Here is a 24,028-nt window from a genome sequence, read left to right on the forward strand (position 1 = left end):
ATGACGTCAGCAAGGTAACGCACAGCGCCCTTCTCCCCGGTGTCGCGCCGCTCTCCAGTTCCTGGTTGCGATTGTAAGAAACTTTTCATTCTATTTTCCATGTTGGTATTCTGAAGTTGTTGGTTAATGTAAAAAAAGATGTTTGATACTTGCGCCTGTGACTCGGTTCGGTTCTAAAAGTAAGCCATTCGCCTAAGAAGTGTTTTGCAATTGACATTCAACATTTCCTAACTTTATCGGGTTCAAAGCGCGAAGCCAGATTTGACCCGTAGAGATATGGAGAGATATGTAAAACCCTCTCGCCACTAAATGCAGGTGGTGAAAGTTGACTATTCAAATGAAACGAACACGAACTGTCATCTGGAACGGGCGAGAATCAGTAGAACGTAGAATCAGTAGAACGTAACAGGGTATCCGCGGTGTCTTGAAAAGTATTAAAAGTTGATAAATCAATTTTGGGAAAATCAAGACCCTTAATCAAGACCCACGTATTAAAAAGTCTTATCACGATTTTATGAGGTCTTGAATTTTGTAGGTATTTTTCTGAACTAGACTCTGTCCAAAGAGTTTGAGTCCTAAAAACGTTTAGTAAAAGTTCGTGAATGTATTGGTTTTATTAAAAAACAAAGATGACTTACAGCTCGAAGTGGCGGTGAGGTCTGGAAAAATATTGACAAAGTCTTTAAAAAGTCTTAGAAAGGCGTTGAAATTAACCTCAAGATTGCTGTATATACCCTGCGTAGGGAGCTCACTGGTTTGATTTGGACGGTGACACATGTTAACACGCAGAGCTCTGTGCGTGGCTGAGTTGCCCGACTGAACTTTCCGCACCTCTGCCGCTTAAAATAGGACCGGACACACAGTGTACTACTCAGGTCACCGGTGGGTCTGTTCACCGGGCGAGAGAACCACCGCCGACGGCAGACAGGATCGCGTTGCTCCTCCGAGAAATGTATTTGCTCTGCAGCTAAATGTGCCACGTGAATTGATATAACTGTCTGACACACTATAGCGCGTGAGTAAAGTAAGACTTAGGAGTTGAGGAAGAGGCACATGCGTTTGTTTTAGACATATTCTTTCTCTGCTTTGACAGTTTGTGAGATCTACTCTAAAGCGTGGCTCAAGGTCGACGTGTCCCGCCCTGCGGTGTGTTACTGTCAACAAGCTCACAGCTGTACGCAGGAGAGCAAACTGACTGGCCAGAACACCCACCCTGGAATGGATTAAAGAGAATTGACAGGCAAAGCATAGGACAAGGGGCTCTGCAGTGGCAAAATACTCTGAGCAAATAACTGAAGCCTATTCAAAGCTTATAATCTCTTTATACATGGGCCAAAAGTGCAGATGAGCTTTTAAAAGCCAGTTCAGACTTGAAGAACTACTTGCATTGAAGCGACTCAATGTCACTGCCAGCAAGTGCAATTATAGCCCTGCATTAAAAAAAAATGTTAACGATGAGATGTCCTACAATGTGTTTAACCTCTCAATGCAGTGCTCAAGTCTAGAATAACAAAGAATATTGTTCTATTTTATTCACAGAATATTCCAGAACATTCTTTGGGCAACAGGAGGGATTTTCTAGCCCTTCTGTCCACAATGTCCTCCAGGGGCAAAAACGAGGGTTGCAGGATCTGCGGAGGTGCCTTGCAGGGTAACCAACGGCGATGGCTCTTTGGGGGTCAGAACAGGAAAGAGGGTCTGCCAGGGACCCCAACTGACTCTCCCGGCAGAGGAAGTCTTTCCAGGTCATCTCAAAGCAGCCCCTGGGGTGAGTCTGCACTAATTGTTGTCGAAATATTCCAAGAAGTTTAAACCGTCCTTTCTTTCCGTTTTAAACATACCAGTGTATGTGTAGGCATTTGTATGTGTGTGTAGGCCTCTGCCCTTAGGTTACCAAAAATGTTGTTGTTTTTTTTCTCCCATTTTCCAGGTAGCACCATGTCCCTCGGCTCCTCCATGTCTCTCTACAAGTCTCAAATCCTGCCCTCCCCCTCTAAAGGAATAGACCTGCTCTCTGTGCTCACACACATACTAGGGCAGTCTGTACCGCGTGGCAGCGGGCAGGGGGAGTTCTTGTGTGGCAAATGCGTGTCGGTCCTAGAGCGAGTGTTTAAGTTTGACGCAGTCATTTCCAGAGTGAGGGTCTTATCCTCAGAGAGGCTTCAGAAGTTGACTCAGGAGAGGGACAAGATCAGGCAGTGGGTGCATAATGCTTATGGCCGGCACCACCCCCAGGACTTCAGACTGAAGAGCAGCACAAGCGAGGAGGACGGAGAGGGGGAGGGGGAGAGGGAGAGTTACAGGGAGATGCTGAAGGAGAATATGGCCCTGTCAGAGTTTGAGTGCTGGTCAGAGAAATGGGATGCCTGTCTGTATTTCAGGAGAACGGGTAAGAGATGCCAGAAGGGTAAAGATTGCAAGGGATGTGATTCTCTAAGGGTGTCTGATTCGGATTATGAGTCGGTTTGTGGGGTTCCCCGCCGCCTGCCTTTTCAGCCCTTCTCTCCATTGGCCCTATCGCGGGACAAATCCCGGAGCATGCCCCTTAATTGGTCGAGAGTACCGTCAATCAGCTCCAGCTCAGCGTCACTGGCTGGGTCCAGTCTCTCCTTGCGAGCTCCTTCTCGCACAGTGTCCATCCAATCCCTGGACTCGCTGGATGTGAACGATCCGTTTGATTTGCCAGCAGATCTGTCATTCAACCTGAGTGTACTCAAAGAGATGAAAAGTATTGAGGGAAAGCCGGTCAGTTCTCCTGCAGGGAGTAAGATTCCTGTTTTAGGAAGAAAGGAAGGGCGATACACAGGAGAGGTAGGGGACATGCCGTCACCTGTGGTAACTAGGGTGCTGAACTTTGGTGAGAGGGAGAGTGAGCAGAACGGAGGAGGAGATGAAGTGGATGGAGAGACCAGCGATATTCTGACTGAACTGCGAGACGAGTATATTCCCCTACATAGAGAGGTCAGTGATTACATTTTACATTTACATTTTTGGCATTTAGCAGACGCCTTTGTCCAAAGTGACAAATGCATTTGTCTAAGTAAGTAAATAATTTATCCATCAGTCATCGTAGGAAAAAGTAATCTCTGCTATGACCGGTGACTGTTGGCAGTTCTTTTGTGTATTCAATCAATATTCAGCTTGCCAATAATCATAGCAATGACTTTATGATCCTAAGGACCTGCTGATAGGTTGCCTGTAGATGAGCAACTCTTATCACTATTGCATGTAAATATTTACATAGTGGGCAGTATGTCATCCCGGATATGTACCTAGCCAGCGTGCAAAGGTCCAAACCAATACTAACAAAACAAAGTGAAAACTTGTCGTCTGTCACTAATTTCATCTTCCAATTTAATTGCAGAACCCTATGAGTAGAGTGCAGCTTGCAGTCAGGCAGTTGAGAGGACAGCTGGATCAAGCTAAGGCACGCATCAGGACCCTAGAAGCTGAGCTGAATTGTGGGACCAAACCAACAGTCGGTAGTGACGTCAATGGAGCAGAGGATTGGGTCACGGTAAGCATTGAGTTCTCTAGTTTGTTAAGAGTTGACGCTTCCTTCATCTCTTCCTCTTTGCATATATAATTTACAGTTATTCTAGAAGAACCAGTTTAGGATGCATTGAATTGAATACAACAAAATATCAAGTCGGCCGTGTTTTATGTGTTCGGTCACACATACTATGGCTGAGGTTGACTCTTAAGTCAAGTGAATTGACTTCTGACCTTTCCCTTAAGATAACCTGGTATGGTCAGCTTGTACAGCAATAATATTGTTACTGGCATGTTTGCCTGAGCAGAGTCCGTTACATGTGCACAGAGTCAACAAATATTTTGTTGACTAAGCACAAATATATAATTATGCAAGGAATGATAGGTGTGTTGAGCTATTATCACACTGCAAGGGTGTGTCGTCTTGCTTAAATGCATGTGTACTTTGATAACCTTTCTTTACACACACACACACACACACACACACACACACACACACACACACACACACAGACCTCACCCTGGAATCTTCCCCAACCTGAGGAGTTTGCCCTGGGCTTATGAGTCTTCTCATAGAGATCATTAACAGGCTTGTCACCTGCTGTTTGGAGTCTGTGCCGTTCAGGATAGTCTCTCTTTCTCTAGTTTATTGTGTGGTAAATCTGGACAAAATCAGAATATAGGATTACAATGGTTTCATACTTTGCATCTGTCCTGGAGGCTAAATGACATTGATCTCTGTACTTACACCAACTAATTGTACCTGAATTGGAGAGCTCTGTCAGCTCAAATGTGGGATTTTCAAGGAAATATTATGTCAGGTGTTTGTGGTTGGCAGGTACAAATCCATGAGGGCTTTGAAGATTAAAGAGTTACCTCACAGTCAACTCTGTTAATCTGTTTTTACCCTTCAATTCCTACAGTGATCTGCCTGCAATATGACAATCTAACCCCACCTGTTTCTAGAAAAGGTCAACGCTGTCAATCGCTTAGATTAACTGCTTGCGTTCTATGAGGTGCTCAATTCAGTTTCATAGCCGTGTATAACAGGCAGCTATTGGCATCAAAATGGTGACGCCGACGGTAGATGTTAAACCATTGTTTGACTTGCAACCTGTGTCTGTGTGTCTGCCTCCCTCCAGTTGCCCCAGGAGGACAGCGGGAACGTTCTGCTGCAGAGTTTAGGCCGCTCGCTGCACAGCAGAGACTGTGTGATCCAGGTAAGAGGAGACAGAAGTCAGTCAGGCAGACAAGAGTCCTACTGGTGGGGGACTGACTGGGAGTTCAAAGGAAACTCATCAGCTTACTTAAACACAGCTTTTAGGGTGCATTCATACCTAGCTTGTTCCAAAACTGGGAGCTTCGGTTCGTTTGGGCATATGTGAACACAGCACAACTCAATCGCTGTACCGTGCACTGTCGCATTATAACAAAACTGTTAGCAAGTGCGTTGTGTTGAGGGTGTATTCAGAACCAGAGCAGACCTGAAGATTGTTTGCTCTGTCAAGAATGCAGTGTGAATACGAATCAAACTAGGTCCAAGTGCAAGATTGTGCAACGTTGTAACGTATTATCCCCTGAATCGAAACAACTTACATTTATGAATGTGCCCTTAGATCTTCCTTATCATACAGTGGGATTGTCGTATTAATCTGTTGGTTTAATCACAAAGCCACTAGTGTATGGGTGAACAAACTCAGTTTACCAAACCAATAGTATGCCAAATGATAAGATCCATGTCCGGTTAACTATTGGTCTCCATTTATTTTACAATTTTTTAAATTAAAATATTGCTCATATATAATCTCATATTTCTTTGGACATCATATCAAGGCCTTTTTTTTCATCTCACACTAATATTTCAATGAGGGATGTTTCATGTACTTTCCGTTCCGATCAAACTTTCTCTTCCGATTCAATTCTTGTCTTCCTCAGGAGTGCATGGGATTGATCAGGAAGCTGTGTGTCGAGGTTGGCACCGGCACAGAGGTAGCAGACAAACTGACAGAGAAACTGGCAGACAACCTGAAAGAAACTCTCTCCGACAATAAGGTGAGAGCTAGAATTTCTCTAGTTTGATTCAGATGTTGATATACTTATATACAGGTTGTGTATTGCGGTACACATACTGGTATTATAGTTACATTTGTACTCGGCCTCTTCTCCAGCGAGCCCTGGAGTCTTTGAGGTCTGAGATGAGTGAGAAGGAGAGCAGGATGGAGATGGAGATGGAGGCACTGAGGAAGGCTGATAGAGACCGGGAGAGAGACCTCCACACACTCAACACGGTGCTCCAATCCAACCAGGACATCCTCGATGTGAGTCTGAATACACACACGCATATATTGCAACACTGCTTCATCATAGTTGATGTTACAATATACACATACTAAATTGGCCTACACATATACACTCATAGCACTCTAAGCTTCTTCAGAGCCACCCATCTGAACATAATGCAGGCTCTGTTGCACATATACACCCACCCAAACCCCCTCACACTCTCACTCATGTACAGGACCAGAGGCCTATTAAATTCCCCTATATGAAAGTTAGCCAGTCAGAGACGTTGCTAAAAGGCCAGCCTTCCTCCCTGACCCCCAGGATCTGCGACTGGATCTCAGACTGAAGAGGCAAGTGCAGAAGGAGGTGCAGAAAGAGAGGGAGGTTTGGAGGCAGAGGGACCAGGCCCTTACAGCAGTACTACAGGAGAAAGAGGCACTTCTCCACTGCTTGAATGAGGCGCTAGAGAGCTCCCAGAAGGACATGCAGGTGAGAGAAGCTCCACGGAATTTCTCCACATGCTCAGTAAAGATTTATCCAGACTTTTGTTGTGCAATTCATGGTTTTTGAATGATCAAGGAAATCATTTGATGTACATCATTTGACTGAAACCTAAACAGAACGAGGCCACATCCACACGGAGACAGAACCGATCTTTTTTTCTTTTTCTTTTTAAAAAAGTTTTCCGTAAACACGAAGTCGTCTCAAGAAATATGTGCGTCCAAACGAAACCACTGAAAATGCTGTAACGCTGCCACAAATTACACCAAAAACAGAGAAGAAGAATGGAGCAGGGGCAAAAGTTGTGCGATCAATAGGGCTGCAACAACGAATCGATGAAATCGATAAAAATCGATAATGAAATTCGTTGGCGACAAATTCCATTATCGATTCGTCGGGTCTTGTTCCATAACAAACCTACTTCCTGTTGACGCACGCCACGCTGTCTTGCGGAGCTGCCGCGGCGGCTACATTTAAATCATGGCGGAGGCGGAGAAAACGACTCGACCGAAATCGTCACATTAAAAGCTACCCTCAGCAGGGTAAGTTATACGAGTTTAACGTTGGCTGTACCCATGCCATACGTTGCGTTTTGAAGTGAGGATCATTCGTTTCACTGGCACAGCTGTAGGCCTAAGTTAGTTCTTCTCGTTTATCTAATAGATTCTCCCTCTTAATGACCTATTGTATTTTTAGCTTGCTATTCGCATTCTATGCCTTCAGCACCGGAGTATGCTCATAGTCACTTGTATTAGTAAGGAGATGCACTTGTGAGTTCTGGCGAAGCGTCAGCTAAATGACTGTAATGTAATGCGATAGCCAGTGAGTGTTTGCTCGCATTCATGAATTCAATATTGCATGACAAGTGTATTTAGCTAGCTTGCTAACGTCAGTGGTAGAGCAGAGGTGATAAGCTAAAGGCTAGCTAGTGGTAGCCTACCAAGCTACCCGTGAGTTAGAGCGAGGCACTGACTGTAGCCTAGCCTATTGTATGGAGTGAGAGGACACATTGCATTGTTTTGGAGCATATCTGTTATATAAAAACATTAGTGTCTTGTCTGTAGCCTATATTGCACTTTGGGTTACTGACCTTTACATTAAGCAAAGTTATTACCTAAAACAATGCATGTATTGAGCTAGAGTTCAACTACTTTATTGAAACAATCTACTGCCATAGTCCATGGCCTGTTAAACCTATTTGATGTAGCAAAGCATTTTTTATTTATATTATTTATAATTTTTTATTAATACTTATTCATTTTGCACATGTATATGTATAGGCCTGGCTGATTTAGACAACATAAAATAAAATTTGCAAAATAAATCAGTTTTTTTCATTTGTATCCGATTAATCGGAAATATAATCGGCAGATTAATCGATTATCAAAATAATCGTTAGTTGCAGCCCTAGCGATCAATCACACGAAGAAGAACAATGTAAGGCACCGTTGTTGTTGTTGGCTGGGTTAGCGCATGCGGGTTAAGGGAGAGGTGGGGCTATGGCGTCATCAGTTCAGGAAAGATGCGTATGTATATTGTAAAGACGGAAACGCACCCCCGTCCACCCCAGCAACTCCATCGTAAAGTTTGCAGACGACACCACCGTGGTGGGATGTATCTCGGGGGGGGACGAGGCAGTGTACAGGGATGAGGTAGAGCAACTGAGCAAGCTGTGCAAGGTTAACAACCTGCTGCTGAACAAGTCAAAGACCCAGGAAATCATCGTAGACTTCAGGAGGAAAAAGTCTGAGATCCAGCCCCTGCTCATCGACGGAGAGAGCGTGGAGAGAGTCTCAACCCTCCGATTCCTGGGGATGCACATGCGGGATGACCTGACCTGGAAGGACAACACAAAAGGCACCATCAAGAGGGCACAACAGCGGCTATACACCCTGAGAGTCCTCAGGAAGGAACACAGCAAGCAGGAGATACTGGTGACCTTTTACCGCGGCGCAGTGGAGAGCATCCTCACCTACGGCATCTGCAACTGCATCTGCAACTGGTTCTCAATACTATTGTGCAATATGACAACCCTAGTCGTCTATCTGTACAGTATAGTACAGTGGATTGTGTACATAGCCTTTATTTATGTAAACCAGCTCCTTCCCTTCTTGTGATTTTTAATTTTTTAACCTTTTTTTTTTTTCCTTTCCTAACACCAGGGGAGCCACCCCTCCTAAATTTCGTTGTTTGGTACCTGTACTGTAGCAATGACAATAAAGTCCATTCATTCATTCATTCAAATGCAAGGGTGGTGTCTTCAGATTTGTTCACTCTGGGACCCGGTTTTTAAAAAAATTGCGTATTCAGGCTGCCAGAACATGGTTCCGTGTGGACAAAACGTCCATACGATAAAAAACTTTGGCAGATGCACCCAAATTCGTCTCCGTGTGGACAAGGCCTGAATTCCACAATTTTTTCCCTGTGCCGTTTTGTGGCAGACTTGTGCTGCAGGCCCTGAGATTTAAATGGCATTTGAGCGGATAGTAAATATTGACTTATTTAGCATCAAAGACATTTTCCTCAACTTTTATTTTCTGTCAGGCCCTGTCGGACTCTGTGATAGGTCAGGGGGTGTCAGGAGGAGGGGCTGAGGGGGCCCTGGCCTCTCAGCTGAAGGAGAAGGAGACTCTGCTCACAGCCTGGCTGAAGGACCGAGAGGAACACAGCGCCACCTTGTGTCTGGAGGTCACCAAGATGAACGTGGCCCTGCAGGATTATCAGATCATGGTGCAGGTGAGTGTTATTGAGAACATGAAGATATTATTTCACCTATCTATTCTGTCAGTGCAGATGGAGACAGAGGAGAGGAGGCTATATACATAATTGATGGCACCTTCTTTTATATATCGACGTGTGCCATAATAAGCCATTCCTTACACTGTCTACATAATTCTGGCCATCTTCAGTCAGGTTGAAACCTGTTTAAGTGAAGTCTGCTGATTATGCATGCTTCTCTTTTCATTGTTTCCCTTGCTTTATCAAGGAGCAACAGCAAAATCACTCCCAGACTTTTGCTTCACTGTCGGAACAAGTCCAAGACACACAGAAGGAGCTGAGGGAGAGGGGGAAGGAGAACAAGGAGGCAGAGAGAGCCTGGCAGAATGGAAAAGAGGACTGGGAGAGGGAGGAGAGGAAACAGAAGGAGAGCCTGGAGAAGAGAGACAAACTCATTGAGGTCTGTAACTGATTTGTTATTTAAATGGTAAAGTGACACAACAAAGTTGGGATTTTAAATTATTTTTTTATTATGAATTATTACAATTATCTAAATGATGGTGTGTTCTTTATTTTTATTATTTTATTAGCAAGTCCTCTTGGATGCAGAGGAGCGGGATCATCTACTCAAAGAGCTTCACCAGAACCTGCTGAACAAATTTGAACCTATGACTGCATTCAAACACACTCTATGAGTCAGACGTCTGTCTGAGTTAACAAGAGGGAAACATGAAGATACATGCATAGAGGTACCATGAACCTTGCACTTTTTGCACCACGGTTATTTGAGGACATTGTTGTTGTTGATGTACATTCAATTCTTTATTTCATTCTAGCTGGAGTTTGCTTTGACAGCCATGCCTTTTGGTTTTATCTGACGAGGACCAAAGGATGACTCCATATGTATATAGCACTTTGAAATGTAGATGTGCATTGCAACACCCTTAGTAAACAAAACTGATCAAATCAGGCTGTTTTTCAATCTTGTAATTGGCGACTAATTATTAGGATTATGGGGAAATGTACCCTCACTGGCCTAGATTGGCATAGATTCAACAAGGCGCTGGAAACATTCCTCAGAGATTTTGGTCCATATTGACATTATAGCAGATTGTCTTCACCATGTGTACATGCTTAAACGCATTGAGTTGCTTCCACGTGATTTAGATATTTGTTGTTAACGAGCAGTTGAAAAGGTGGCCGGTGAGTGTATATTGACATTTCATGACCTGGATGTATTTGAGTGATTTGATTACAAACCATTACATGGCAGTAGAACTGTTTTGTGAATATTATGTAATGGTAGGAGTACTATAATAAATTGACTTAATTCCGTTTAATGCAAAGGGATGGTCACTTATAATGCCATTACTGGATCGTAACTGGATGTTGCATGTTTGTTGTTGCTGAATTGAGCTCATTATGTGTGGGTCTGTGCTTGTGAGTGTGTGGATGCTGAACTCAAAAAGGGTATGGTATATAATGTATGTGTCCTTCAGGACATTGCAATACTGCCTTGATATTTGTGTGGTTATGATTGTGCTAAATGTGGGTGGGTTATATTTGCTGTTTCTCAAAAGCTCTATATTTGTCATACTGCAAGTTATCTATGTGTTTTCACTGTATTTTGTTCAGATATTCATTTTTGGCAATTTCTTTATTGTATACTGTTTACAGTCTAGTCTTTTGGCTCTGTCACTGCCATGAAGGGGAATAGGCTACATTTTATACCTAATTTATTTGGGCTTGTGTATACTTTCTCAGATACAGAATGGAATCAATTATTTTAAGGAAAAACGTATTTTTGATGTCTTTCTTTGTTTTCTGTCGTACCCCGAGTTTGCTTTACTGTGGTAATTAAGGTATTACTGCCAATCTTTATGGTTTGGGTGCCATCTGTTCATTTAACTCTTCAAGAGTAATAAACTTCTCAGATCTAAATCATTACAGCTTGTCATTTTATTGTGTGTCTGTTTACATTGCGAATATGTAAAGGCTGTGTGGCAGGATAAAACATGTCATTTCGGTGGTGTCATTTGGTGACCAGCGGGACTCTTTCAGTAGTGGCTCTATGGAACATGATCCTGACCTATCACATTGCAGAAAACCCCGACTGACCTCCCTGCGTTGTCCAATCACAACCCGGACCCGAGTCTCTGGTTACTTGAGGAACTGTTTCTAGGGAAACGATACTTCAACACTTCAACACTTGTACGTTTTTTTAAACCCCGGGGGCCGATCGAGGTGGACTCATCTGCGTGTTCCAATAGTCTTCTCTCGTATTTCTACAAATAGTTAGCAATTCAAGAGGGACCGAGTCTGGGAACATTAGGAAATAATAATAATAATAAAAAAATGCCGGTTCAGTCAATCCCTCTTGGCTCTGTCACCATAGGACCGCAGTCTTGGCGGGGCGACACGGTGCGCTCTATCCGGCGCGCCGAGAACCTGGTGCGGCAAACCCACGCTGGACGGTCGGCGTGTGTCGCTGGACGTCCTCGGAGCTGTAGATCTGACCATCGGAGCGATGATCTGCATGATGCCCTCTGTAAGAATAAGAACAGCAGACCGCAAACTACTGGGACGATGGTGAGCGTGAATTCATCTCGTCCTCTGTGCCAAAATGTATACTTCATCATGCAAAGTGTGAAGATAATCCTATTTTAATTTATTCAAACAATAAATATACAGTAGACTATATGCGTAGACAGTCTTAGTCATAGTAACAATATTACTATTCATAGATGGAAATAATACACTATAGGCTACTTTGTACAGTAACTCAATATCATTTCTTTTCTTTCTTTTTTTCTTCTCTTTTTTTTACTTTTAGTTCCCCTATGCCACCCATACCACATTTGTGGCCCCCTTCCCCCCTCCCTGCTTGAGAGAGCACTGTGCAGAGGCAAGTGTTGGGGTGGCTGCTGAGTATATGCGTAGTGTGAGGCAGGTAGAGGGGCAGTTACGCAGACAAGCGGGCAGGGTTAAACAGGAGGGCACAAAGCTGGAGAGGGAGAGGGGACATCTGGAGAGAATGCTCCGGAGCCTGAGGTGTGACATTCAGGTTAACAGGAAGAGCGTAGACGGAAGGGCCATGAGGCCTGCTACTACTGAGACTGTGAGTATGAAGGGAATTCATTCATGTTTCTCATCGTTTACATACTTTCTGTTATTATTTGGGGGTTTTGTTTTGCATTTTAAAATGTTTTAGCAGACGCTTTTACCCAAAGCAACTTACAGTTATAGATGACACGGACAGTCTCCCTGGAGTAACTTAGGGCCGAGTGCCTTTCTCAAGGGCACACTACTGTAGTGATAGTGTTCCCAGGACAGGTGAGATTTGAACTCATTCTGATCACCAGTCCAACTCACTATTCACTATAGGCCAGGCCACCACTACCCCAGCCTAGCGGCTGTGCCACATTGTACACAGCCTACACAATAACTCTCTATAATACGGACAATGTGTTCTACGAACTCTGGTGTGACCATAAGGCCTTCACTGTTCGTAGGGCAGAGATGGAGCAGATTGTTTACTGGAGTGTGAGAAGAGGCGGCTCACTGAGCTGAAACGGGAGCTGGAGAACACACTGAGGAGCACCCTGACACAGATACAGGTGACAGGCTGCTGCTGTACACTATGTTCCTGATTGTTTTCAGTTCATGCTTAACCCGCCAACTATGGACGTGGCTGCCAAGAGTCACTTTTAATGTACGCAGGTTTGGACAGATTGTTCCCGTCCTTTACTCCTCTCCCTGATGCGTAACTACACCTTATTTCTCTCTCTCTCTCTCTCTCTCTCTCTCCCTCTCTGCCTCACCCCTCCCTCCATGTCTCCTCTAGACTCTGGGCCAGTGTAGTAGACAGTTGCTGGAGTGTGCTAGTGAGAGGTCTCGTGTCCTGGAGCTTCTCCCCCACAGTGGCTCTCTCTCTGCAGGAGGACATGGGCATGGCACTCCTTTCCAAGTCCTCACAAAACCAGACCCTGTCGGTCCCTTCACTCCAGGTGCTATGTCAATAAATCACACTGTATGGAACACAGTTTGTAGGAAGTGCTTTGACGTCAATGCGTCCCATAGACACAGTTTGTTTTGAGTTTACCTTGTGGATCACTATTAACCTGGTATTTCCTAATAAAGTACATAGTAAAAGTGTAATTACGTGATGACACAATAATTACTAATTGTCTGTCTGTTTGGAATTACATTTTTTAAGAAGTACTAAGTACTAAATATGCCATTTAGAATAAGGTATTGTAATCTGCAGCCCACAATGTTCACATTATTTATCATACCTTCATTTGAAATTACCAGGCAAATACACACTGAAATAGGCCTGTAAAATAACCACACATTTTTCGTCATTTAGAATGTAAGCAGGTTCTGGAGTCTTCCACTCTGGCTGTGAGCCAATCACAGCTGCTCAGAGAGAACATCAGACAGATGATAACTAGTGCCATCGCCAGGCAGAAAGCAGCCCATCGCACTGTCAACGATGCCCTGGTGAAGAAAATAGCAGAGACAGTCACTCTGAAGGTTAGGCTACACAGTATGGGAAACTAGCATTTAGCATTGTGTTCATATTAGCTAATCTAGCTGCAGTGAAATATATATGTTTTTGTTTGTTTCATTTTTGTTTGCAGCAAAACCTTACACTTATGTCGGCAACAACCAGGCAGGCCATTTTCCGCAAACAGAGGCAGCTGAACAGCATTTGCCACAGCCATGGCAGAGCACTGGTCAGTGTGTGGGTGGACAGTGGACAGTGTGCAAGTTGCCCATTGGAATGCATTCTGAAGTGGCATTTGTTAATGCTTGTTCACAGTTAAATACATACAGTAGTAATTGTATTGACCACAACTCTTGTATTGTCCACTCCCTAACCAACCCCACGCACACTACAAAAATGAACATATTACAGTATTATAACTACTGCACACTACTGGATTACTAGTGTACCATTGGACTAATTGACTACCATATATCATCTCATCGTACTCTGCGCAGCATCTTTGCACTATTGAAGCCACTGTAAAATCATCACTTCATCATTTCATCATTTATCAATGTAGGGTTACTTATTTTACTTAATTACTTATTATTATTGTGGTTTTTTGGTATCTGAATGCTGCAATGTCAATGATGAGGAACCAAAGCCAAAGGATTGTACTCTTGTGTACTTGTATGTGTATTCTGTATTTGTACTTGTATTCTGATTCTCTTATCTTCCTGTGTCGTCCTATGTGTCAATCAGGGTCCGGAGTACAGTGGGGATATTCTGTCTAGAGAGAAGCTGAATAGGCCTCTGGTGCAGGTCTACCAGAGACACCCTGGCACACAACTACCTGAGGCCTCTCACCTTATACTGGTAACTCTTGAAAATAAACCAAAAAAGGCTTTCTTTTATCCATGTATTTATATTTCAGACAGGATGAAAGCGTATACTGTAACAAGTGCACGTTGGACATTGATGTTGGTATATTTGTTCTGATCTTCCTGTAGCACATGACATTCGGTATCAGGGACTTTAACCCACAACCATGTCACCAGGGAATCCCACCACCTGAGCTTTGAACACCGCAGTGCTTATGCTATCCCTGGTCTCTGTGTTCCTCAGGGCAGTGCTGCGCTGAGCCAATGCCTGCTGTCTTCAGAGGAGGAGCTGTCTGAACTGAAGGGTGCCTGTCTGCAGCTGATGGACAACCTGCATGGCAAGAGGGCCGCAGCGCAGGTGGACTCGGCTGTGGTCAGGCTACGGCGGCAGCTTGTCGACCGGCGAGCAATGCCCACCTTCCTCCAGCAGGGGGCATACTGAAACACAATGCCCACCTTCCTCCAGCAGGGGGCGTACTGAAACACATGTTGCGTTGCGTACTGTATCTGGCCGTTTGTATGGGCTGCACAAAATGCACGTGTTTCCTGGTATTTGAGTTATCTACTTATCTAGATGTTGATTCACTGCATTCCTGCATTAACTTGCACATTATATGAAGATGTCGTTTGATGTTTATTATTTCACTGTGGTGCCTATATTTTGCCTGCAGAGGGCAGCTTCACTCAATGTCAACAGTACTGTAATGGAGGTCCTAGGCATGGGGACATGGGATCGTGTGTGAGTTAATCAATAACTTTTGTTTGAAAAAACAACAACTTATCACAGCCCCTTTGTCTATGCTTGGTGTTTAAATGTGTCCCTGTAACCATTCCATTTGAACTACTGTATGTCCTGTCAAGCATTCCATACAAGCATGCCATTTGGATGTCAGGAGGGTTGAGTTTACACTCATTACCCACAGAATCACCAGATTGTGACTGACCCTGTGATCCTGATGGTTTTGGTAGAATCAGAATATTTCTGATCTCAGATCGAATTACAAATATACCTAAACGTGTACAGTATGTCTCCTGAATGAAAATGTATTACATGTCTATCTTGCCCTTGTGTGTGCTTTCTTCAGCAAATAAACAAACAGTATTTCTCTGAAATGTAATCTCCAGTTTTCAACTGTTTAGTTTTTTGGGGGTCTTTGATCCTTATGCATTACTCTTCTTGCATAGTACTCATTTGCAGAGATGTTATCAAACTTAGTCTCACAGTATATGGACACCTTGACATTTATAATGCATACTCAATTGGTTAAATAAAGACTGTATTAGAAGCACAAACAGGTTACTGTGCTTTTCTATGACTGACTTCATCTGTGAATACATCTTTTACATTTACTGTTGGAAATCCCAGTGAGTCCCCGTCTCTATCACCAACCTCCTGTTGAGCATCTTTAGTCATAAGACTGTGGGTCACTTGACAGTCCTCCCTATAAACATCACGTCTTACATTAAGAAATAAAGGGTGATTTAATAAGCCTCTTTTCCTCTGCTGCAGTAAGAGAGGCAACAGAGGACCTGCCTGTATAGCCATACAGAAATATACTCTTCTCAACGACTGTGTTATGTATATTTCAGTAATAGATCAGTGTATCAGCGTCATGCAACTCTCAATAACTAGACTGTAATGAATGACCTTGCCTTTTTCTGCATTTTGCAGAGGAAACATCGTATGTTGCTGTGGTAGAGTGGTGACTTCAGTCCTATCATTGAAGGCGTATGTCCTAATTGAATCAGATATGTAGGGGTGGGGAGATGTCTTGAGATGAACAAGGTAATGTCAAGGAAAGGGGGAGGCTATCTTCACATCAGTGTAGCTAGTGCCTAAGAAGAGAGCAAGACCGAGCAGACTACGATAATACCAAAAAGGACTACCAGGAAGGCAATTCACTGGATTTACGGGTTGCAAGAAGTAAAAAAAAAACTTTTTTTTTAGACGATGAACATTTATCTCAGCACATCAATATAGACAACAAAAGATAGAAAGGCCTGGAAGACCTGGGAAAACAGGAACTGAATATTATTTTTGTCTTTGTTTGAGTTGAGAGCGAGAAAAAGTGATGTCGCAGCTTCTTTGGCCTCTGCTTTTCCTGTGTCTGCTTCCATCCGTAGGTAAGTGATGGGACAGTACACTATGACTTGAACTGTGTAATATACATAAATCCTGTCGTCCTTGTGTGTGTGTGTGTGTGTGTGTGTCAAGTGCTGCAGGTCAACTGTTGTTTTGCTTGTGTTGAGTCATCACTTTTGTACACTGGTCTCTGCACAGTCGATCGTGCTGCCGACCTGTCAATCACAGTAGGCCTACTTCGGCTCCTCCTCTTGATGATCTAGCACAGAAAATACACCCAAGTAAATCAACATTATTTTAAACTATCATCTAACTCTGTTCTCTGTGAGTAATCAATAATTGTCTCTTTCAGTTCCTCTGTTTTGTTACACCTGTGTGTTCCCTACCATTTCTCCACTCAACTGTATCAAATATCCAATGAAGTGTCCCCCAGGCCAGGTTTGCCTCTCTAGCAAAGCAGTGGCCAAGCGAGGTGAGAACGCCTCAAATGACATGAATATGAATATATGTTTTCACACAAACACAACCCTGAAAGCTGTGTGTGTGTGTGTGTGTGTGTGTGTGTGTGTGTGTGTGTGTGTGCGCGCCTGTGCATGAAATGAGCCTCTTGCTGCCACATGCTCTGTCTGAACCCCTCTGATTCACAGGAGACTTCGGTGTGGTGTTGTATGAGAAAAGCTGTGTCCTCTCCTCCTTGTGTGGTCTCACTGGAGAGAAGTATGCCATGGGTCTCAACTTCACCTTCACAAACGACTGCTGTCACACCCACCTGTGCAACGGAGCGGCAGCCACTGCCTCCTACTGGACAGGCTCTGCCATCTCCCTCCTCCTCTCATTCGCGCTCTCAGTGTGGTGATCTTCTGTACAGTCCACCCACTGATCTTATAAGAATGATGATCTGTATGTACTTTGAATCAGTTGGTTTAAATAATCCAATTGTCAGGGAGGAATAGGATTAGGAGTTTACAATTGTTTTCTAGGTTTATCAATAGCCTGCAAATTAACAAGAACAAGTGATGTCATGCTGATCTTACAGATGTTGAGTACATCATAACCATGAATTTTGTTTAAGTAAATGTGAAATAACACGTGTAGGCCTACTGGTTTATGGTTAATTTTAGAGTTAATAATATTACACGTCAACAAAGTTAAAAATGAGAACTAACAACTTACAAACCATTCATGGATAATAACTTGTCTAATAATAATAATAAAAACATCTTCTGTGATTTGTGTTGTGGTAGCCTGTTTGTTTAGTAGCCTATGGCTGTGTTCGGCATGGTATACTAGCATACTGCATACTAGCATACTCAATGAGTATATACTGCATACTGCCTACTAAATTCATAATAAGTATGCCAAAACCAGCCGACCATTTATGGCGCTTTTCCATTATCGGCCCGGCTCGCTTCGGGTCGGCTCGCTTCGGCACGCTTCGGCACGCTTTTGAACAGTTCTGGTTTTCCACTATACACAACAGACCAGGAACGAGTAGGAGGAGTAGGAGAGAGTAGGCGGAGTTACGCGTCATAAAAGCGCGCCATGGTGGTGACGTATATTTTCACGAGACACAACACAGTCACAACAACAGCGACATATCGTATACTTTTTCCTCGGCATGTGGTATATTATTAACCGTGGTTTTTTGGAGAGAAAGAGAAAGAGAGAGAGGAAGCTATGTCCACATAATAAAGTCATGTTTTTTGAACCCTTAAAACCACTGCCTTCATTTGTCTGCTTTATGAACTGTAGTATCATTGTGTGCCGTGTTATTCACGGACAAACACGGTGCCCGGAGGCACCCTTTGCGGGTTAATAACTTCGGTTTACCGTGGGTTAGGATAACAATTCAAACGTGTCCGGATAGGGGAGAGGACAGGGAATCCAGGGTCTCAAAAAAGGTTCCTGGCTTCAATGGGTAGCTAAAGAAGCGACCCGACCCGACCCGACCCGACCCGACCCGACCCAGGCCGATAAATGGAAAAGCGCCAAAGAAGCAGGCCAGCCCGGGCTGACCCGGGTCAGCCCTCTAGTGGAAAAGCCCCATAACACACTATGCATACTGCATACTAGCATACTCAATGAGTATATACTGCATACTGCCTACTAAATTCATAATAAGTATGCCAAAACCAGCCGACCATTTATGGCGCTTTTCCATTATCGGCCCGGCTCGCTTCGGGTCGGCTCGCTTCGGCACGCTTCGGCACGCTTTTGAACAGTTCTGGTTTTCCACTATACACAACAGACCAGGAACGAGTAGGAGGAGTAGGAGATAGTAGGCGGAGTTACGCGTCATAAAAGCGCGCCATGGTGGTGACGTATATTTTCACGAGACACAACACAGTCACAACAACAGCGACATATCGTATACTTTTTCCTCGGCATGTGGTATATTATTAACCGTGGTTTTTTGGAGAGAAAGAGAAAGAGAGAGAGGAAGCTATGTCCACATAATAAAGTCATGTTTTTTGAACCCTTAAAACCACTGCCTTCACTTGTCTGCTTTATGAACTGTAGTATCATTGTGTGCCGTGTTATTCACGGACAAACACGGTGCCCGGAGGCACCCTTTGCGGGTTAATAACTTCGGTTTACCGTGGGTTAGGATAACAATTCAAACGTGTCCGGATAGGGGAGAGGACAGGGAATCCAGGGTCTCAAAAAAGGTTCCTGGCTTCAATGGGTAGCTAAAGAAGCGACCCGACCCGACCCGACCCGACCGGTAAATGGAAAAGCGCCAAAGAAGCAGGCCAGCCCGGGCTGACCCGGGTCAGCCCTCTAGTGGAAAAGCCCCATAACACACTATGCATACTGCCTCCCAGAATGCATTTCGCCAGGAGCGGGGGATTTAAACCTCCATTTTAAACCTCCATTGGCTAAAAGGTGTTATTTTATGAAGTTTTAATATGTTTTCAGGCGAGAAAGTAACCACATATATTCCCAAAATGTGTCCAGTTTACCAAAATAACCTGTTCATATATCTGATCTGACGGTTGTTTTCGTCTTCTGTTCCTAGCTACATTACAGCTGTGTTCGTAAATTCGCCCTGGAAATCTGATCAGCACTCATGGAATGCCTCTTGTCCAATCAAATTACCTGTTCCCTTTATGACGTTGAACCCAGTGTGCGCTCCGGCGCTCTCCGAGCGAATTTACGAACGCACCCTGCGTTGCTTACATACGTTGCTTACTTACGGAGTTCGACAGAAACATTGTAACATAATTACAACAAGTTGTAAAATGATTTGGGGGGCCAATATCTTAGCTAGCTCAAGTAACTAGCTTACTATATTGTTGTCTTAACAATTGGTAAAATAACATGATTAAAATAAATATATATGAGAAATAACATATCGTGGGCTTGCTGCAGCAAGTACTACAACCAACTTGTCCATCTGAAGCTACAATACTGCGCTCATTCGTGATTGGGCTACAATCAGTCAAATACTAGGTGAACATGTGTGTAAGACACAAATTAACGTGGATTTCATGCATTTCAAGTGGCATATTTGTAATCATGACGACGTAGCCTTGTCTAAGAATGCATTTCACCATGTTAATGTAGTGAAAATACCACTGCTCATCTGTGATCAGACTTAGCTGAGGTGCTGCAGCTGAAGAGTATCAAATAGAGTGCAAGAAAGCAGCATCTGCACACTCAAATCTGTGCAAAAAATGATGTTTATTGCAAGCTTTCGGTCCCCAGGCTATCGGACAATGTAAACAAAAGCTGTACAAGTTTGTATGACGCAGTTTGACGAGGCTGAAAGCGCACAGGGTTGCCAGATGGGATTTACAATTTACAGCCTAAACTTTCTATAACCTCAAAATCCAGTAGCCCATTCAGTCCTAACACACTTAAATTATTCCGGAAATATTGCTCGCATACTAAATTTCTCGCATACTCAAATCTCGCATACTGTACAATGTGAACGCTCTCGCCTACTCAAATCTACGTCTATCTAGTATGTGTAGTATGCTAGTATGCTATTCCGAACACAGCCAGTGTTTTCTCGTATGTTGGCAAAGGCCTACAGGTTGAACCCGAATGATCTCAACGTTCAGGAGGCGGATTGGCTCATTTCCTTCCATCTCCAATTAAATGGCACGAGCGCTCATGTGGGCTTCGTGCGTAAATTCGCTCTGAGAGCGCCGGAGCGCACACTGGGTTCAACGTCATAAAGGGGCCAGGTCATTTGATTGGACAAGAGGCATTCCACGAGTGCTGATCATATTCCAGAGCGAATTTACGAACGCAGCCACCGTGTCGCCAATAGCCATACGTCACCAACAGGTGTTTTCGATTGGGACATTATCGCAACAAGGTTCTGTGAGGTCCAAGGAAGGATACCTGAACGTGAAGAATTGCATCGACGTGCATCCATCGCTCGGAATTGTAAAGGGAAAACTTGCAAAAACAATTTGTTGAAGGGTTATGGGCATGACTTACCTTTTCAGCTGTGCCTTTTTGACACTCTTATCTCCACTAGTGACCACCGAGGAACGTTTTAGCAACTTTCGGCCACTAGCTCAATTTACGTCTCAATTAACGACGCTTCCACGGAGCCCCCCAGACGTGCAGGTGGGTGGGAGAGCGACACCATCATCCACCGTACCTCCTGCACCCTACCTGCGGCTCCCCGTGTACCGACACTCCAGAGTTCCACTGGTCGACAGGGAACATTTCTCTCCAGCCAGTGGAACTGGAAAGGAACAGTTACCGGATGAAATCATAGAAATCCTTCTCCCTGTGTCCCCCACGCGGAGACCCTCTGGCCCCCAGAGCCGACCCCACGGAGTGGTGACCTTCTGCGCTGTGAACCAGATGCAGGTGCAGGTGAAGAAGAGCCTCTTGGGCTCGGCGGGGGGGTCACCGGCGGGGGGGTCACCGTCCCAACTCACACTCGGGACATGCGAAGCCAATAAATATACGAATGATTCCCTCTATTTTCAATACGACCTCGTCCTGTGCGGGAGCAAGCGCTCGGTGAGTTGTATGGCCTTCCATAAGGCAGCATTTAGACAGAAATACGTCTTCAACTCCTAATAAAGTGATATTAAAGTGTGTTTCTGTTGGGTGTTAGCCCAGGGTTGACGCATTAAGTAAATATAACGGCCAACAACACACTCAAATCGAAAAAATAAATGATGGTTTAAGTCAATCAGCATAATTTGATTATGCATAACATTTATTTTTCTATGAGTGCCTGCCGTGTTATTTACTTAGCTTATTCAATTTAGACAATTCAACTAGGCCTACTTTGTGTTAATTGTCCTCTATGAAACAGATAGTCAATGATCAGGTGGCATACTCGAACACACTCCGCTACAAACCGCACACGCTGCCTGGACCAATCAGGCGAGCTGTACCATTCACCTTGCCAGTTGTCTGTCACTTTAACAGGTAAGATTACTCAATGATGATTGGCTGTGCATATATTGCTCATTGAGTAAAACTAAGGTCAGGCAAAACATTATTTAGTTGGCTTCATACGTTGCACATGCCCTCTGGTGATTAAAATAGGATGCATCCTGTTCCAGATATCATTATTCCTACAAAATTGGCTACAAGCCAAAGATTGAGAAGGGCGAGGTCTTCAAACCAATGAGGAACAGAGCCAACTTCATGCTCACTCCACGAAATGGTAGGCTTAAGTTGAAATGGTAGGCTTAAGTTGAAGCTTCCTGAGCGACATAATCATGGTAAGCCCTCATCATGTGACCGAAACATCTGTCTGCTCTCTCTCTCTCTCAGCTCTGTGGGAGAGGCTAGCCCCATTGGATGGGTATGTGATGGGACAGCCAATGTACTTTCAGGCAGAGGCACCATTAATGTCTAAAGATGAACGTCTTTATGTCCACTCCTGTCATGTGACTATCAAGCGGTCGCACACCTCTACGCCGCAGTTCACCGTCGTTGAGAATTTTGGGTAATTGGCATTTTCCCCACCTATTTAAAAAAATGAAATACGGTAATTATATTTCTTATGGTACTATTCTGTGTTTTTGTGCTCAGGTGCATGGTTGAGAGCAAGAACAGTCGCTCCAAATTCATCCAATATTCAAGGAATGTTGCGAGGTTTGCTGTGGACGCATTTCTGTTTCGGGAAATGACAGGACAGGTATGTTATTTACGCAGCTCATAATGCAGCAATGGACAGTCTATTGCTAATTTTATGATTTTCCTTTTCTGCTTTCTGAGTAACCTTTCCCCTGTTTTGCATGATTTAATATTTAATGTACAGTCCTTATCGTTGACCACAACTGAAGTAGAATGTACAAATATATACAAACCGTAGATTCTGTGGCATGGTAGCCTAAACGTATTAAGTTTCAGTCCAAGCTTCTTATCGCCCACAGCGTCTCTACATGCACTGTACGATGTCTTTAGGAAGTTTGGTCCCCTCTCCAGCTGCCAAGGCCTGCAACTACGACACAAAAGCCGGAAGGTAATCTCTGGTCAAAGCTGGCACTTCATTGCATGGCACTGCGTGGTTTCACATGAAGCTACTATTATTCCAATACATGACAACTTGATTTGGGCCTGTTAGATGGAAGGAGCTGTATGGTCGTGCCTCTGTGTGCTCTTGCTGTGACTCCAAATGCTCCTCTGCTGCCTCTGCTGGTGAGTATCGTTTCTTCACCTTCTCTCACTCTCTTGTTTTTAATCTAATCAGCATTTTAGTTTATTATTGGCTTATCCCTTGTTCATTTATTGAATTTCCATATTGGTGCAGTGGTTTAACTCTCTTTGTGCTCTCTAGTCACAAAGATGGTGTCCAGCAAACCGTGGTCAGTGGAAAACATCACACCTGCTCCTACCACAGAGGCGACGACAACACCACCACAACCGGAAGAGGAAGAGGAGGTTGAGGGGATGGTGGAAGTGGTGGAGATGGAATGGCCTTTGAGAGGCATGAAGGAGGTGGAGGTTCAGACTGTTGAGTGGCCTGTGAAGGGGTTTGCTGTTGTGGAAGAGGAGCAGGTCTCTGAACCGCACAGAGTGTTTGAGGAGGTCTTTGATTTGGGCAAATAAACTGCAAGTCTGTTCAGTACGTCCACACAGACGATTGTGCGCCATGGCAAAAGAAGTTTGTTCTTCAAACATTTAGTTGATTACATCATCCTTACCTCCATATCAAACCAATAAATCATTTCAGAACACTTTCATGGGCGTCTGTTGAGTTATTGAATGTTTTAATAACGCACCTGAAGTAAGTAACTTGTGCATTTGACCTCCCTATAACTAAACGTGTTCATGCTGTGGACCTTTGAGAGGGAGAGAGGAAATGTTATACTGGGAGAGCTTCCCCTTTTGTGCATTGTGCAATTGCACCCTCTATGGTCCGGCCAGCAGAATATGTTCAGGTGAAGTGATAGTTCATGTTCTATTAAAGAAAACTCCATATACAGATCTTACATTACGTTTGATTTGGATTAGTAGTGTTTGGCTGCAATGCTCAATGTTCTCTGAAATGCTCAATGTTCTGGATTCCTACAGGTCTTACCATATCGTCACCTTCTTTAAATAATGGCTTAAGATATGTTTTCAACTTGAGAAAAATGGAATAAACTG

At 43.9% G+C, this 24,028-nt stretch overlaps 4 protein-coding genes across 4 annotated transcripts; all 4 read left to right on the forward strand.

Annotated features, from left to right (window-relative positions):
• Positions 1 to 19: 19 nt before the first annotated feature.
• Positions 20 to 10,929, forward strand: LOC308165967 (uncharacterized protein). Its single transcript, XM_080540179.1, has 11 exons — positions 20 to 73; positions 1,540 to 1,768; positions 1,931 to 2,961; positions 3,365 to 3,517; positions 4,635 to 4,712; positions 5,428 to 5,544; positions 5,661 to 5,810; positions 6,097 to 6,264; positions 8,821 to 9,012; positions 9,263 to 9,454; positions 9,585 to 10,929. The coding sequence occupies exons 2-11, from the start codon at positions 1,597 to 1,599 to the stop codon at positions 9,687 to 9,689; spliced, it is 2,358 nt and encodes a 785-aa protein (XP_080396305.1). The 5' UTR covers positions 20 to 73; positions 1,540 to 1,596; the 3' UTR covers positions 9,690 to 10,929.
• A 420-nt stretch (positions 10,930 to 11,349) lies between these two features.
• tektl1 (tektin like 1) lies at positions 11,350 to 15,448 on the forward strand (the record flags this gene model as incomplete). The annotated part of the gene is made up of 8 exons (XM_080540815.1): positions 11,350 to 11,583; positions 11,828 to 12,112; positions 12,507 to 12,611; positions 12,839 to 13,001; positions 13,364 to 13,530; positions 13,638 to 13,733; positions 14,249 to 14,362; positions 14,612 to 15,448. 8 exons carry the CDS (start codon positions 11,350 to 11,352, stop codon positions 14,807 to 14,809), a joined length of 1,362 nt encoding a protein of 453 aa, XP_080396941.1. The 3' UTR covers positions 14,810 to 15,448.
• Positions 15,449 to 16,439: 991 nt separating this feature from the next.
• Positions 16,440 to 17,306, forward strand: LOC308166865 (sperm acrosome membrane-associated protein 4-like; the record flags this gene model as incomplete). Its single annotated transcript, XM_080541189.1, has 3 exons — positions 16,440 to 16,491; positions 16,803 to 16,922; positions 17,098 to 17,306. 3 exons carry the CDS (start codon positions 16,440 to 16,442, stop codon positions 17,304 to 17,306), a joined length of 381 nt encoding a protein of 126 aa, XP_080397315.1.
• Positions 17,307 to 20,893: 3,587 nt separating this feature from the next.
• Positions 20,894 to 23,488, forward strand: zp3d.2 (zona pellucida glycoprotein 3d tandem duplicate 2; the record flags this gene model as incomplete). Its single annotated transcript, XM_080541190.1, has 8 exons — positions 20,894 to 21,439; positions 21,741 to 21,856; positions 21,994 to 22,097; positions 22,208 to 22,382; positions 22,469 to 22,574; positions 22,813 to 22,901; positions 23,004 to 23,077; positions 23,217 to 23,488. 8 exons carry the CDS (start codon positions 20,894 to 20,896, stop codon positions 23,486 to 23,488), a joined length of 1,482 nt encoding a protein of 493 aa, XP_080397316.1.
• Positions 23,489 to 24,028: the final 540 nt, after the last annotated feature.

Source organism: Nansenia antarctica, assembly GCF_963989245.1.
Source record: "Nansenia antarctica genome assembly, chromosome: 10".
In the NCBI taxonomy this organism is placed as follows: domain Eukaryota; kingdom Metazoa; phylum Chordata; class Actinopteri; order Argentiniformes; family Microstomatidae; genus Nansenia; species Nansenia antarctica.

Excerpts from the sequence above, each read along its gene's own strand:
- LOC308165967 (XM_080540179.1), top strand. The coding sequence starts at position 1,597 with ATGTCCTCCAGGGGCAAAAACGAGGGTTGCAGGATCTGCGGAGGTGCC. Across the intron at positions 5,545-5,660 it reads AAACTCTCTCCGACAATAAG|CGAGCCCTGGAGTCTTTGAG; the intron begins GTGAGAGCTAGA and ends CCTCTTCTCCAG. Across the intron at positions 6,265-8,820 it reads GCTCCCAGAAGGACATGCAG|GCCCTGTCGGACTCTGTGAT; the intron begins GTGAGAGAAGCT and ends ATTTTCTGTCAG.